Source organism: Natrix helvetica, assembly GCF_964273705.1.
Source record: "Natrix helvetica genome assembly, chromosome: 1".
Taxonomy (NCBI): Eukaryota; Metazoa; Chordata; class Lepidosauria; order Squamata; family Natricidae; genus Natrix; species Natrix helvetica.
In genome coordinates, this window is record NC_138548.1 from 329,441,668 (window position 1) to 329,457,385 (window position 15,718).

General features: G+C 40.5%; 1 protein-coding gene across 1 annotated transcript; it reads left to right on the forward strand.

The window, feature by feature from the left end:
* The first annotated feature begins 2,853 nt into the window (after positions 1-2,853).
* On the forward strand, positions 2,854-15,549 carry LMOD3 (leiomodin 3). Its single transcript, XM_081934024.1, has 3 exons — positions 2,854-3,332; positions 8,513-9,883; positions 13,320-15,549. The coding sequence occupies exons 1-3, from the start codon at positions 3,039-3,041 to the stop codon at positions 13,344-13,346; spliced, it is 1,692 nt and encodes a 563-aa protein (XP_081790150.1). The 5' UTR covers positions 2,854-3,038; the 3' UTR covers positions 13,347-15,549.
* Positions 15,550-15,718: the final 169 nt, after the last annotated feature.

The following is a 15,718-nucleotide window of genomic DNA, read 5'->3' on the forward strand; positions in this document are numbered from 1 at the left end:
TGGTGAATACCATCACAGAGGGGCTAGAGGGAGAAGCAAGGGAATGGTTAGCAGCCCTCCACAAGAGGAGAGCCCCCCAACTGCAGGACATGGATGACTTCCTGCAACTGCTAGAGGCCAGATTTGAGGAGGTGGAGGAGGACCAATATGCGGAAGATGAACTCAGCAACCTAAAGCAGAGGGGCTGCCCCATCAAAGAGCACATCTGTGAATTTAGGAAGGTCATAAGAAGGCTACCCCCTTTACCAGAGTGGCTGCTGGTGCATTTTTTCAGAACAAGCCTGGACAAGCAAATTGCCCAGGTAACCGCATACTGCAACATCCCAAATCAACTCTCTGAGTGGTTCCAAGTAGCAACAAAAGTTGGCAGCAGGCTGTGCGCCAATGACATGAGAAAGCAAGCGGACACAAAAGAGAGAGGTCAACCTGGCCTGAAACCACCCAGCCGACGAGGAACCACAGCACCACAGCAGGCCCTGAGACCAGCCCTTCCTCGAAGTCCGCTAAAATGCTACCGATGTGGGGGGATGGGCCATATGGCAGCTGCATGCCCAATCCCAGCCCCAAAACCAAGGCCAGACCCACCGCCCAGGGCACGGCCAGTACAAGGCCCCAAACGGTCCAACAACACATCCGGGAAAATCCCCCGGATTGCTACAAACAGTAGCAGAACCAACGAGGCCATGGGAGGAGATCACAATGGGCTGTATAGTAGAGTTGCCAAAGGGGGGGGGGGGGAACACAGTGATTTGGACTGTAATAGACCTGTTCTCCAAACAGGCACACTTCATACCCTGCAGCGGACTACCCTCGGCTCACAAGCTGGCTAAACTGTTCGTGAAGCATATCTACTGACTGCATGGAGTACCTCGAAGAATTATTTCAGACAGAGGGGTCCAGTTCACGGCTAAGTTCTGGAAGGAGTTCCTGTGGTCCATTGGGTCATCTCAGGGTCTTAGTTCAGCTTTTCATCTGAGCACCAATGGGGCAGCAGAGAAACTGAACGCCATGGTAGAGCAGTACCTGAGGTGCTATGTGAACTATCAGCAATCCAATTGGATGGACCTTTTATCTTTTGCTGAGGTCGCGTACAATAATGCTGTCCACAGTAGCACAGGACTCACGCCGTTCCAAATAGTGAGTGGTATGGGCTTCATCCCAATGCCTGAGTATCCAAGGAATTCCCCCTCCTCAGTCAGCTTGACTGATTGGATGTCAATGCTGAAAGAAACCTGGGAAAATGTCAAAAAAGCATTGGCTAAAGCAGCACAGACCTATAAGAGACAGGCAGATAAACACTGGGATCCGCAACAGCCATTCCGGGTGGGAGAGAAAGTTTACCTCTCCACAAAATATTTGAGATTAAAACTGCCTAGCAAGAAACTGGAGCCAATGCTTATGGGACCATTCCCCATAATAAAGATCATCAACCCAGTCACAGTGCAATTGAAACTTCCTCGATTGCTGGGGAAGATACACCCGGCGTTTCATAGTAGCCTCTTAAAACCCGTGGTCGGATCCACTCTGAGACCACTACCCTGGGAGCCCCCGGGCCCTATGGTCATAGGGGGCCAAACCCATTATGAAGTTCAATGAGTCCTTGATTCGAGGTGGCACAGGAGACACCTCCAATACTTAATCAAGTGGAAGGGCTACCCCTTATCAGAGGCATCTTGGGTAAAAAGTAGGAATATCCAGGCTGATCGCCTTATAGCAAAATTCCATGCAGAAAATCCAGGCAAGCCTGAGGGACGAACACATCCCTAAATTATATACCTGTATACTCAAATTGTCTTTGTGTCACACAGGTAGCTTTCAGGAAGTGAGGGGAGCCGGATGTCAACTTGTAAAGCATTGCCATGACTATTATCAGGTTGGCATGGGAGGGAGGATTCCATGCATACCTTCAGCCAGAGTCGGCTCTCATATTTCTACAACCTAGTTGGTGAACATGAATTATGACGTATGACAGAAGGGAAGAGATAGAGGGGTAAAGTTCAAACGCAATTAAGTGGGAGCCAGTTTCGGCTCCACAGGAGAAATGTCAAGATGTTGATCCTAATAAATGAATGGTTTTTGTTTGAACTTTGTCTCGAGGCTCGTAAATTAATTAGGTCATCTCTTGGGAACTTCACAGATAATTTGTAAAGCCACCGGATGTGGCAATCCAGGTCACCACCAAATGATAGCAGAAATAATTGTCTGTATCTCTTTGCTGCCAACTAATGATTGTTCAGAACCTTTCACACTAGATCTGATACCATTATAATTTTTTATGAGATCCAACCAATTCTTCAAAAACATTGAACAATGTATACTCTTAACATTCTAATACTATTTTCATTTTCTTTTGTGATTAATAGCTGCTGCTGACTTGGTCATTTGATTTGTTAGTGACTCTGCATATTTCCAAAGGCATCCCTTAGTTCTGGTGTCAATAGCAACAAGATATTTGCCAATGTCATTTAATCAATCGTTTTGAAACAGTTGTAAAGCTCTGGATCAAGTGTGAAAATTATTGGTTCATAAGGTCCCCTGGGCAAATCTTAGAGTTTCCTACAGATTTAAATAAAATTTATGCACAAGCATTTATTTTCTCATATTCTAAAACTGAGTGTATATTGCGAGACATTTAAAATAATATAACTACAGGAATCCTCTAGAATATGATTGTGGCAATGCCCCGAGCAGCTGTACCAAAATGTCACAAGGGCTTACACCGCTGACATAAGCTACTCAAAACAGAATATGGCAGCACCTCCATAAATTTTCTTGCTCCAGCTAAGCCCTGCTTAATTTAGATGTACCATATGTTTCAATCCTCCCTCACTCTTCCTGAAGCATCATCTAAGACAGAGCTGTATATTCTCTCTGACGGAGGGGGGTGGGAATACACACACACAGACAAACACTAGGAACCCTGAAGATTTTTCATAAGGCTGCCAAAGGAATTACCCTCCTTTCTTCTACTTTGGACATTTGGTTTTTTTTATCCAAGTACCTGCCCTGTGGTTATTTTTTTTTAATCAATAAAGAACATGTCTGAGCTCAGCCAAAACTCTGACCAAGAGGACGTCTGTTCGGGAGAGATCGATGAAGATGAAATCTTAGCCAACCTATCTCCCGAAGAACTGAGGGAACTACAGTGTGAAATGGAAGTCATGGCTCCAGATCCCAAAGTCCCAGTCGGAATGATACAGAAGGATCAGACGGAGAAACCCCCGACAGGAAACTTTGATCACAGATCTCTTGTTGATTACCTGTATTGGGAGAAGGCTTCCAGACGAATGCATGAGGATGAACGGGTACCAGTCACGCTATTACCCTCGGAGGTAAGGAGCAGGAAATGTAATTCTGCATACAGGTGCCATTCATATTTTATCCCGGGGTTTGATTAGCATTTGCTAACATGCTGCTCATATGCACATTTCCAATAAATAGGTCTTGAATTTAAGCAGATGTACGCACTTTAAAATAGGCTTTAGAATATTTTTTGCATGTAGTAAACTAAGGCATACCAATAATATAGTTTTGGTCACCACGATGTAGAAAAGATGTGGAGACTCTAGAAAGAGTGCAGAGAAGAGCAACAAAGAGGATTAGGGGACTGGAGGCTAAAACATATGAAGAACGGTTGCAGGAACTGGGTATGTCTAGGTTAATGAAAAGGAGGACTAGGGGAGGCATGATACCAGTGTTCCAATATCTCAGGGGTTGCCACAAAGAAGTGGGAGTCAAACTATTCTCCAAGGCATCTGAGGGTAGAACAAGAAGCAATGGATGAAAACTAATCAAGGAGAGAAACAACTTAGAACTGAGGAGAAATTTCCTGACAGAACAATTAATCAGTGGAACAGCTTGCCTCCAGAAGTTGTGAATGCCCCAACACTGGAAGTCTTTAAGAAGATGTTGGATAGCCATTTGTCTGAAATGGTATAGAGTTTCCTGCCTAGGCAGGGGGGTGGACTAGAAGACCTCCAAGGTCCCTTCCAACTCTGCTATTGTATTGTATTATAACTTATTATTCCAGCAGTAAACAGCGGGTTGAACCTGCAAGCCTTTCCAGGCTCTGTGATTTTATGGTTTAAATAACTTTATGGATCCCTAGGATAAAATTCACACCTCCAGTCTGGTTGAGTAAAAAATAGTCTAAATACATTATATTCCACTACTTATTGATACTTGATACAAAAATATAAAAAGCTATTACTATCAAATAATCTTGAAATCCCAATCCAACTTATTATATTAATAATGAACATTCCAATATGCTTTTTTTACTGATTTTATTGTGTTTATTTTCCTGTTTACCTGCCTGAGTTCCTTCCGGGCAGCTGAATAGATTTGTTTAATAAAAATAGGAATAACAATAGCAATAGCACTTAGATTTATATACCGCTTTATAGTGCTTTAGTAATACTCTCTGGACAGTTTACAGAGTCAGCATATTGCCCCCAACAATCTGGGTCCTCCTTTAACAAACATTAGAAGGATGGAAATGCTGAGTGAACCTTGAGCCAGTCAGGATCGAGCTTTAGGCTATGGGCTTAGTTTGCCTGCAATTCTGCATTCTAATCATCGCACCACCATAATGAATAGTTATTAGATTAATTAAATTATGCAAACTAAAATGTTTCCCATGTGGGGAAGAATATTTCATAAGATTTTTATCAGACAAAATCACATAGAACTGGAAAAAAGTCCATAAGGACCATCTTCACCTAATAAAGCCCATCCTCCACAAAAAGCTAAGTGAACCTGCCTAAGTCATACTATCTGGACCGTCTTTAGGTGTCTTCTGATATGTCTGACTTCATCTCCCATGACTTTTCTAAGTGCTATAACTCCCAGAATTCTTAGCAATGATCAAACTGAATAAGGAATTCTAGGAATTGAAGCCCACGTATCTACAAGTTGCCATGGTTTGGAAACATTGACTTAGGTCCTTAGAGAAAATGATATACAAGGTTTTGCACTTCCTAGGTTGTTTTGAATTTGCTAGATGTGTTTCAACTATTGTCTTATGATTTAGCATCAATGAAACACCAGATATTAGTACAGAAGCAGTTGGGTGCTAAAGTGAAGTCTGATAATTCATGTAATTCAATCATATTAAAATTGGATAATCCTGTTAATAGGATCATCATACTTTCATTATAATTAGTTTAGCAGATTTAACAGAAATTTTATTAAGAGCATGTAATTATTTTAATTTAACTTGATTTTGACTTGATCAATTTTGGCAGGTAGGCAATTAGTGCAGATAGCAAAGGGTTAGTAAGTGACTCTCAGCCAGAAAAAGGATGCTTACCCATAGTATGTACAATATGGGAAGATTTCACAGATTGCCAGGCAAAGGCTGGTACTAGAATTACCAAACAGATACATAGAATTAGAATCTTCCATCTGGTCCTGATGAAATCTACTTTGATAAGTATTGTCTCAAAGGTGGTTTTTTCAAAAGGCAATTGGATTATGTTTTTTTCCTTGAGATTGGCAAATTTTAATACAATTATTAGCAACATGTAATATGCACATAATAAATTCTGACATAGTTATAATTTTTGTACTTCAGGATAATTCCACATAGAATTCAGTACCATTATCCAATCTTGAATTTACAAGTAATCCCATACTGATAACAAGTCTGGCTGATAGGGTAGTTGTAGGTGCTGTTAGCACAAAGATCACCATAAACCAATACCCCAAACTGAAAATTCTCTTCTTTGTAGGAAAAATATCCTCATGTAATATAAAGCAGGCCATTCCTGAAATTCCTGAACACACTCAGTTTCTGAATGCACTGAATCCAAATTCTCATAAGGCAACGTGAGTTTATTGGTCCTCATACAATCCAGAACAAAGATTAGGCAGTTTGTGTGATGATGCTGATGTTAGAGAAGAATAAAGCTGGGTGTTGTCACCTATTGTTGTTAGTTTATACCCCACTTTATAACTCCTAGAAACCATACCAAGCAGTTTCATACCTCTCTTGAACAGCATCAGAAGATAAAATAATCTCTGTGAGGCTCTTGAGGTACTCAATAACTAGACTGCAAAGAGGCCAACCTCATGCCATTCTCTGGAAGACATTAACTGATATGGTGGTGTACAGAAAAACATTCCAGAGGTATTCAGTATGTGTGTTCTGCAATAATATATAGCCCCATAAGAGTATTGCATATGGCAATTCGTCTGTAAATTTACTGTCTATGTACAGTGCTTAAAAAATAAAATTGAATTTATGGAACCACTGAGAAAAACACTTGAATTCAGAATAAATTGTACCCGAGATACATTCTCTCATATTTGAACAGATTTGACTTTGTGATGGGAATAACTTCACTTCATGTTCCCTTTTCTTATGAGGTAATTTTCAAATTAAAGCATAACAAAATGCACAAATTCTATAATAAGGGAGTCGTGTTTTACATTATTTTTCTCTTCTAAACCAGACTTAGCAAATGATGCTTGGGGGTGCAGAAGTTCTCAGTGATGATCCCTCCATCCAGCAGATGGAGAAGGAAAAGAGATTGGTGGAAGAGCTGGGAACAAGACTGAAAAATTACATCAGGGATGTTTCCAAGTAATATGCATATTTCAAAAGGGGGCAAGCACGAAAAGGGCACATGAGCAGGATTATAACCAGGCTCAGGTTTTTATTCCACATAGTATAAACATGTATCCCTTTCAACTATACATATTTGAGTTATGGTGGTGCAGTGGTTAGAATGCAGTACTGCTGGCCAACTCACTGCTCATTCCAGGAGTTCGATTCTGAGTGGCTCAAGGTTTACTCAACCTTCCAGCCTTCTGAGGTCCGTAAAATGAGGACCCAGATTGTTGGGGGCAATATGCTAACTCTGTAAATGCTTAGAGAGGGCTGTAAAGCACTATGAAGGGGTATATAAGTCTAAATGCTATTGATAAGTGTTATTTGGTCCAATGGCTTACCATAAAGTATGATCTAAAGAACATCCAGTATTGTAGACTGGACCAAAAATTACCAGAATGATTATTTGGTGCAACTGCTACTCTAGCCCATTATTATTATTATTTTGAAAAATCTTCTTTAGATGCCTGATTATTATTAGTTTTAAGTCAGTTTTTGTTTATAAAAACTAGGTTGAAACTAATGTGTACAAAAAAACAAACAAACCCCAGTTACTACTCATTTATTAATACAGGAAGGACAATTTGTATAGCATGCAATAACAGCAAACCTGCATTCTGTTGACAAGAAAGTTAGCACAAAGGCCACTGAAAACTGGTTTCGATTAGGTGAACCAAAGGAATAGAACAGAAAGGAAAAAGTAGGCTAAGGAAATAGCATAATTTAGGGCTGCAGGTTACGCACAAAGACACTGAATTCCAGCATAAAACAACTGCGAGAGGAAAACTGGTGTATTGCTATCGCTATCGCTATCTTGAATACTTCAAACTTTGTTCCTCAAAACATGGGAGTGTGCAATGGATGCCAACATAAGCTCTACATGGCTTAGGAGCAGGCTACCTATGTCCCATTCACATTGACCCACCCCATCCAGTCAGGCAGATCCCTACTTCTGCCACAGGGTCTCGGAAGAGACGCTTTTCTGCTGTTGCCCCCATCCTGTGGAATATTCTTCTCCTGAAGGTGAAGCAGCCCCCCCCTCTTCTGGCCTTCCGGAAAAAAGTCAAACCATGGCTGTGCATCCTCATGTGGAGACCTTAGGGGATCACACAGCTGTGGGGTAGGCTGATGCCCTGACAGCTCTCCCTTCACCTTTTAACTAATTTTAACAGTGTTTAATCATCCTTGCCTCCTTCTAAATTTTTAAAGTTTAGATATTGTTCTTATATAACATTCTATTGTCTATTCTATTTCCTCTCAGAGGATTTCCTGCTTGGGGGGTGGATGGGTTGGATTAGGACAGGGAGGTCAAACTTGGTTTCATTGAGGGCTGCATCAGTGTTGTGTTTGACCTCGGGGGAGGGGGGAACTGGGGGGGGCATGGCCAGGGTGTGGCCAGCTCAATGTCACTCAAGGCTCCATTTTCAGTCGCGATGGCTTCCTGCAGCCCTCTGCCAATGAAAACAGAGCCCAGGGGGCGTGGCCTCCCTGAGCTCTATTTTCACTAGCAGAGGGTTGCAGGAGGCCATCGCAACCAAAAACGGAGTCCGGGAGGGCTGGCTATGCATGGCCCTTCTGAGGTCTGTTTTTACTGGCAGAGAAACCATGGGCCATTCCTTCACTGTTCCAGGACAGGCAGGTTTGATACCCCTAGGTTAGCAGATATCCAGGGTCCTTTACAACTGTGTTATTTTGCTATTCTGAGATAGGCAGTCCAAAAATCTGAAAAATAAATACATATCTTAATGCTGATTATATAAGTATATTATGACGCCTTTCCTTTTAAACTTGTAAATCTTCATAACATAAAAACAAATTCATCAACCTCCTTAGTCTTGTTCAAATGATGTGGAGAAATGATTTAAAATTATTTCAGCTCTTAGCATTTTGTTGTTATAGAGACCCATCAGAAAATATCCTGAGGAAAATGTTCCCAATAGTAGCAGTGAAAAGCCAATGGCCAACGATGCTGCAAATGAAGATATAAATGATTACAAAAAAAATGAGCAAATGGATGAGGAAGAGGAAGGGGAAGGGGAAGAGGAGGAAGAGGAAGAGGAGGAGGAGGAAGAGGAGGAGGAGGAAGAGGAGGAGGAGGAAGAGGAGGAGGAAGAAGACGAAGAAGAAGAAAAAATAGAAGAACCAGAGAAGAAAGATCTGGAAACAAAAAAACTTTATGAGAATGGCAAGAGCACCCAGGAAACTAAAAAATCATACACAGAATTGGGTGAAAAAGGAGAAGATGAAAAGAAAGTTTCAAAATTAAATATTCCCAAAAAATTAGCTCTAGACACTAGTTTTATTAAATTAAGTGCACGGCCTTCGGGAAATCAAACTAATTTAGAAGGGAGTCTAGAAAGAGTCCGGAGAAACGACCCAGAAATGACAGAACTCAACTTAAACAACATTGAGAACATCCCCAAGGAGATGCTAGTGGACTTTGTCAATGCCATGAAGAAGAACAAGCACATCAAAACATTCAGTTTAACCAATGTTGGGGCAGATGACAATGTAGCTTTTGCTTTAGCCAACATGCTGCGTGAAAATAGGTGTATCACCACCCTGAATATCGATTCCAATTTCATCTCAGGTAAAGGGATTGTGGCCATCATGAGATGCCTGCAGTACAACGAGAAGCTTACGGAGCTACGTTTCCACAATCAAAGAAGTATGTTGGGTCATCAGTCGGAAATGGAGATTGCCAGACTTCTGAAAGCCAATCCTACGCTTCTTAAGATAGGCTACCATTTTGAACTTCCAGGACCCAGAATGGTGGTCACTAACCTCCTCAGCAGAAACCTTGATAAGCAGAGGCAGAAAAGGATGGAGGAGCAAAAATTGCAACAGCTAAAGCAGCAGAAAGAATTCATTGCCATGTTGGAGAATGGACTTGGGTTGCCTCCTGGGATGTGGGAATTGTTAGGAGGACCGATACCAGCTTCTATGGTGCCTCTTTCAATGCAACCTCCAATGGCACCAGTTCCCAAAGCCCCACCTGTTGGCCGAAGACATGAACCTGCTATAAGAGAAGAACCTGAAAAGGATAGCAGCAGTGACCTTCCCGCTTTCAAGATAGTGAAGCTCAAGAGGACAAAGCGCAAACCTTCTATCCAGGAATATGTCGAGCCAGCTGAAAAAACCAACCTCAAAGATGTGATTAAGACCCTAAAACCTATTCCGAGAAGGCGGCCCCCTCCTTTGGTTGAGACCACTCCAAGAGACAAGCTACTTAAAGATATTCGCCAGAGTAATGTAGCTTATTTGAAACCGGTAAGTATTGGGTGACTCAAGGAAGAACCAATGTGTTGCAATATGAGTAAGTCCCTCTCAGGTGTTGATGTGATTGCTGCTCTTAGAAAAGGCAGAACTAACAATTGATAAAATAAGATTAGTATTATAGGTAGTCCTCAGCTTACGACCATAATGGAGTGCGCCCATTATGGTCATAAGTCATAATAGTTGCAAAGCAGGTCATAGATTTTACTACCTTTTTTGCAGTGATTGTTAAGTGAATGTTGTGGTAATTAAGCAAACCCATTGTGGGTTTTTCTAGGGGTGGGTTCCTGCCAGTTCTAACCTCTTCTATAGAAGAGGTTCCACAAATCTACAGTGCCGTTTAGAACAGTTCCAGCTCCCTCCCCCCGCCCGTCCGCACATCATCAAGATGAAGAGCGAGAGGAGGAATTCTGGGAGTTGAAGTCCACAAGTCTTAAAGCTGTCAAGTTTGAACAACCCTGGGGTTTTTTTCTAAAGGGTTAGGGGTGCAAGGCTCTTGTAACTTGCACACTTCGATGCCAGAGTTCCTGAGCCAACTTGACTGGGGGAGGAATTCTGGAAGTTGAAGTCCACAAGTCTTAAAGCTGTCAAGTTTGAACACCCCTGGGTTTTTTTCTAAAGGGTTAGGGGTGCAAGGTTAGGGGTCTTGTAACTTGACAGCTTTAAGACTTGCGTGCTTCAAATGCCAGTTTCTGAGCCAACATTTTGGTTGCTAAGCAAGAGTGTTGTTAACTGAGTTTCACTACATTTTACAAGTTGGCCATGTTCACCCAGTCACATGGCTGACAAGCCACTCCCACCTGGTCACATGGCTGGCAAGCCACTCCCACCCAGTCACATGGCCAGCAAGCCACTACCACAAAGCAGGCCACACCTTCAGAAGAGGTTCTAAACATTTTTGAAACCCACCACTGGGTTTTTTCCCACCAAAAACTGGAAGTAAAAGTCAGGTTTTGGTAAAAAAAACCGTAAATCACAGTCATATGATCATGTGTAAATGTTTGTAAATGCCAATTTGCCAAGCACCAGGAATGTAGCCATGTGATCACAGGCCCTCAGAACTTCAGAACTGGGTTGTAAGTATTTTTGTGGTAGGGGTCTGTGGTAACTTGAACAGACGTTACATGACCATTCGTAAGTCAAGGACTACCTCTAAAAGCTGTTCTCTTTCATACAACAATTCAATTTTAGTTATCATATGATTTCTTTGCTTCAGCAGGTAGATAGGTAGCTTCATGCTCTTTGGATATTTTGGACTTTGGTTCCCACCAACATGGTTACAGGCAACAAATTATGGACACCATAATTCAAAAAATCTGGGAGACACCAGCAAAATGTCTACTCCTGGATTATATTCTAACTGTAATCATGAGTAAATGTTTACAAGTCTTAGTAAAGAGGGGGAAAGTTTTTACTGCCATTATTACTAAATTATTATTAGTAAAAGAAAACAGAAATCCTTCTGATCTCCTGTAGATGATTTAGAAATGTATTATCAGCTCCAGATCTATGTTTTGCTCAGCCATACAAGCCATTTTACAATATCTATAGAAAACAAAAAAAATGTTCATATCCTCCTGCTCATAACATTTTTTCCTAGAATAAGACTTTCTTTGACTAAAATCAGAGTGAGTCTATGTAGACAAGCATTCTATGATGCTTAAATGGTTTTCTATATGTTGGGCTGTGAATTTTGGAGCATTCTTGTCAAGGGAGGAATGATCAATAGAAACAAGGAGGCAAATTAGTACATTTCTAAGTTGCAGATGCTTGGAACATGCCCATCAATGGTGACTCTTACTGTAAAGTATTCTTTTGTTGCGTAATCCGATAACCAAAAAATGAAACTGCAACACTTTATAAGCGCTATATGGGCTTCAACTTAAAGCACATGTCCCTGTGTTTCATGCATGCACCTGCATACCCTCAAGGAAGTAGATAAAAGAAAGCTAACAATTTGCTGCTTCACTAGTTTTATCTTTCCTTCTCTAGCCGCTGCACTTGAGAATGTTTACAAATCCTTCAAAGTTGAGACCAGGCTTCTCAGATAACATCGGTACTGAAAGCACTGTAGGAGATGAACTGCATTTTCTGCCACAATCGCCCTTCTCATTTACACAGCAGGCTGGGTTTCATATAGAATCAGCTCTGGATTCAATGTCTCTCTTTAGATTGATTGCGATGCCTCAGAAGCTCTCACATGGGGCAAGGCCAGCAGTTTGCACCTGTTAATGATTGAGATCATTCCCCAGTAGTAAATTATGCCACCCTCAGAGGTGCAGATACGTATAAGTTTCCAAGGTCAAAGTTAAGCACTATATACTACAGCCAGTGATAGTTCCTTGCACTTGGCATCATGGGTAAATTGTCTTTCCAAAAGAGAAAATGCTAGTCAGTTTCAAATATAATTGATCAGTTGATTTATCTCCTGTCTTTATTTGTATAAAGAACTTAATGAACATTAAATGAGCATACCTAATATTCTTTCCCCCTCCTACTTTCCCCACATCAATAACTCCGTGTGTGGTGGGTGTGGTGGGAGAGAGAATGACTGGCCCAAGGTCACTCAGACAGCTTTCATGCCTAAAGTGGAACTAACAGTTCTTCACCAGTCCTTCGCAAGGCTAGAAATAGTGGGGGGTAAGGGGGGGGACCCAGAACAGGAATTGCAAATCAACCATAGAAAATACAAGTTATTAGTAATGATTATAAGATAAAAATTGCATTAAGATAAAGGCTCAACACAGATTTGGGTATAACTGAGTTTAAGTTCTGAATTTTGTGTTAAATGGGGGGATCAGTACATTATCTTGGGACTATTTTTTTTAAAAAAATCTCAAAATTTACAATTTATTTAAATACACCTAGAAACAATACATTTCTACTTTCAAGTGGGAAAAACTTTTGTCCGATTTTTTGTCCGAATTTTTTTTTTTTGGAAAACCTTAATCATTACCTAAAATTGCATTGAACTCAATCTGACACACACAAAAAATGATGGCAATTATTAGGTTAAGGATTTTTACCTGATACATAAAATGTGATAAAACTTTTCCCAAACTCTTGTGCCCCTGCTTTATTACATTACTTGCATTCAGTAGCCACTGTGTTGTACGGTGGAAACACAGTTTGGTGTGGGATACTACAGCAAATGATTTACTTTTGGAACAGCAAAATCCTAGGTTGCTGAATAGTATTTCTCTGCAACCAAGTTACTTTGAAGAAAATATTTTAGCTTCAGTGTATGTTTGGTTGCATAAGAGCTGCTTTGATGTTTTACCAGAACTTTCTTTTTGCCAGAAAGTATGTCAAGAAATTGTTTTCAATTTTACTGTGTCTTTTACAACATATATACTGTTTATATAATTTAAAAGCTTTCTCTGGCCACTCTCTTCTCCAATTCATACATTTTATTACAATTCCCACACAGGTACCTGTTCCCAAAGAGCTGGAATAAAACATCCTGTTCTGCTGAAGGAAACAGCTAGAAAAACAACTAGACTATCCAAGTGTTGCTTCAGAGGGTTTCAGGAATTGATTCCTTCAGCTGGGTGTCATGAAGACACTAGAACAATGTTTAAAGCATGTGGTCTGTTGAAGTGATGATTGCTGACTTACGATCTCAAGCAACCAGATGTATTTTTATTTTTGGGACAGGCAGAAGTGGAAAGGGCTATTTCACCTGTCTCTTTTAATCATTGTGCCATCCCTGTCATCAGTTCTTCAGGAAAATGTACGGTCTCCATATGACCTTCTCTCCTACATTTTACAGAAGCACATTGGGTATCCAGTTGGGGTATTATTGTTTCATTCTTCCATTCACCTGTAGTTGTGGGGCATACCTGCTAGCTTCAAAACCTTATCTTTTTGTTAATCACAACTAATTTTATTTTTATTAGATGAAGGATGTTACAAGAGAAATAAACAGCAACTTTCAGATGAATATATATGTCTTTAGCTTGAAGCAACTGCTATGGAGATTGTATAAATAGTGCATAAAGGTAAAGGCTCCCCTCGCACATATGTGCTAGTCGTTCCCGACTCTAGGGGACGGTGCTCATCTCCGTTTCAAAGCTGAAGAGCCAGCACTGTCCGAAGACATCTCCGTGGTCATGTGGTCGGCATGACTAAACACCAAAGGCGCACAGAATGCTGTTACCTTCCCACCAAAGGTAGTTCCTATTTTTTCTACTTGCACTACTTGAGACCCTAGAAAGAATGCAGAGAAGAGCAAGATGGTAAGAAGTCTGGAAGCTAAACCATATGATAAATAGTTAAGGGAATAAGATATATCTAGCCCAGTGGTTCCCAACCTTTTTTTTGGCCATGCCTCGCCTAAGCATGTCTAAAATCCTGATTCTCTCCCCCCCCCCATATAATTCTTACTTTACTCAAAAAGTGAACTCTACTCACATGGAGAAAGCCTAAAAGGCCATTAACTTGGTTTAAACAAGGTTCAAATTGCCCCCCTGTGGGGCGTGGGCCCCACATTAGGAACCACTGATTTAACCTAACAAAGAGAAGGATTAGGGGTGATATGATAGCTGTCCTCCAATACTTGAGGGCGGCCATAGAGATGAGGTCAAATATTCTCCAAAGCACCTGAGGGCAGGACAAGAAGCAATGACACCCAACCTGGATATCTAAGGAAAAATTTCCTGAATTGAGAACAACTAACCAATGGAACAGCTTACGTCCCAGAGTTGTGGGTGCTCCATCCTTGGAGATTTTAAAGAAAAGATTGGACAGCCATTTGTCTGGGATGGAATAAAGTCTCATGTCTTAGGTCTAGGTGGTTGAACTAGAAGACCTCCAAAGTATCTTTCTCTTCAACTTTCACTTCCAGAGTGTCAGAGGGAATACCCCGGTTTACATGATTCAGATTTTGACTAATCAAAAGATGTTAGCCATCACCTTCTGTTTCTGACTGCCTATCACTGCATGATACATCTGTGGTTAATCACATCTCCTAACAAAACAGATAGGGAGGATAAGAAACTTCAAGAATAAAGTCAGCACTATCAAGCAATCAGTTACCATGTATTGTTATAGTCCTTGTTGCCATGCACTATTTTATTATTCTTTGTTTTTAAAGATGTATTTTATCTAAATTATGTACAATATTTGGGCTACCAGATCTGTGCTGTGAAAATACATATAAACAATAGATGGCAGTGTTTTCTGACATTCTCGATGCCATCAACTGGTTGTCCAAATGTTCGTTGTCTAGATGTGGTAGCCCAACACAATATCAGCTTCTCCCCAAAGGCAGATAAAGCTGTGATGAAAGAGCCATTTAATTTTCTACAAAAACAATCAGATTATGAACTTTATTCAGACTCTAAGAAATGCTAGCAAAGAATCCAAAAGTGAAGTTAAAGTCTACAATAACAACTCTTCCAACAAGTTTAACATAACGATTAGGTATTCTTCTCCTTTTCACTTGGTTTTAGCACATGTACAATTTATTCCAAGACCAAATATGGAGGTTTTCTTCTTTGGAATTTTGCTATGATAACAATTCCGTAATAATGGTTTGGTAGCGCTAACTTTATATACAATAGTAATACAAAAGCCTGAAAGGACCTCCTCTATCTTAAACCGGTAAAGTAATTGTACCAATGGCAAATGTCAAATAAATGTGGTGCCTGTTAATTATTTATTGGAACGATGTATTTCAGAGACACGTCTATTTAAATAAGGACATTAAGAGAACATTGTTCAAAATTATAGAGACATTTCTACGTACTAAATACAATTTTATTCTTTAGTAATTTAATTAAAATAACAAAGTTGTAAACTAAACCAAACACTGGAAGAACCAATGCA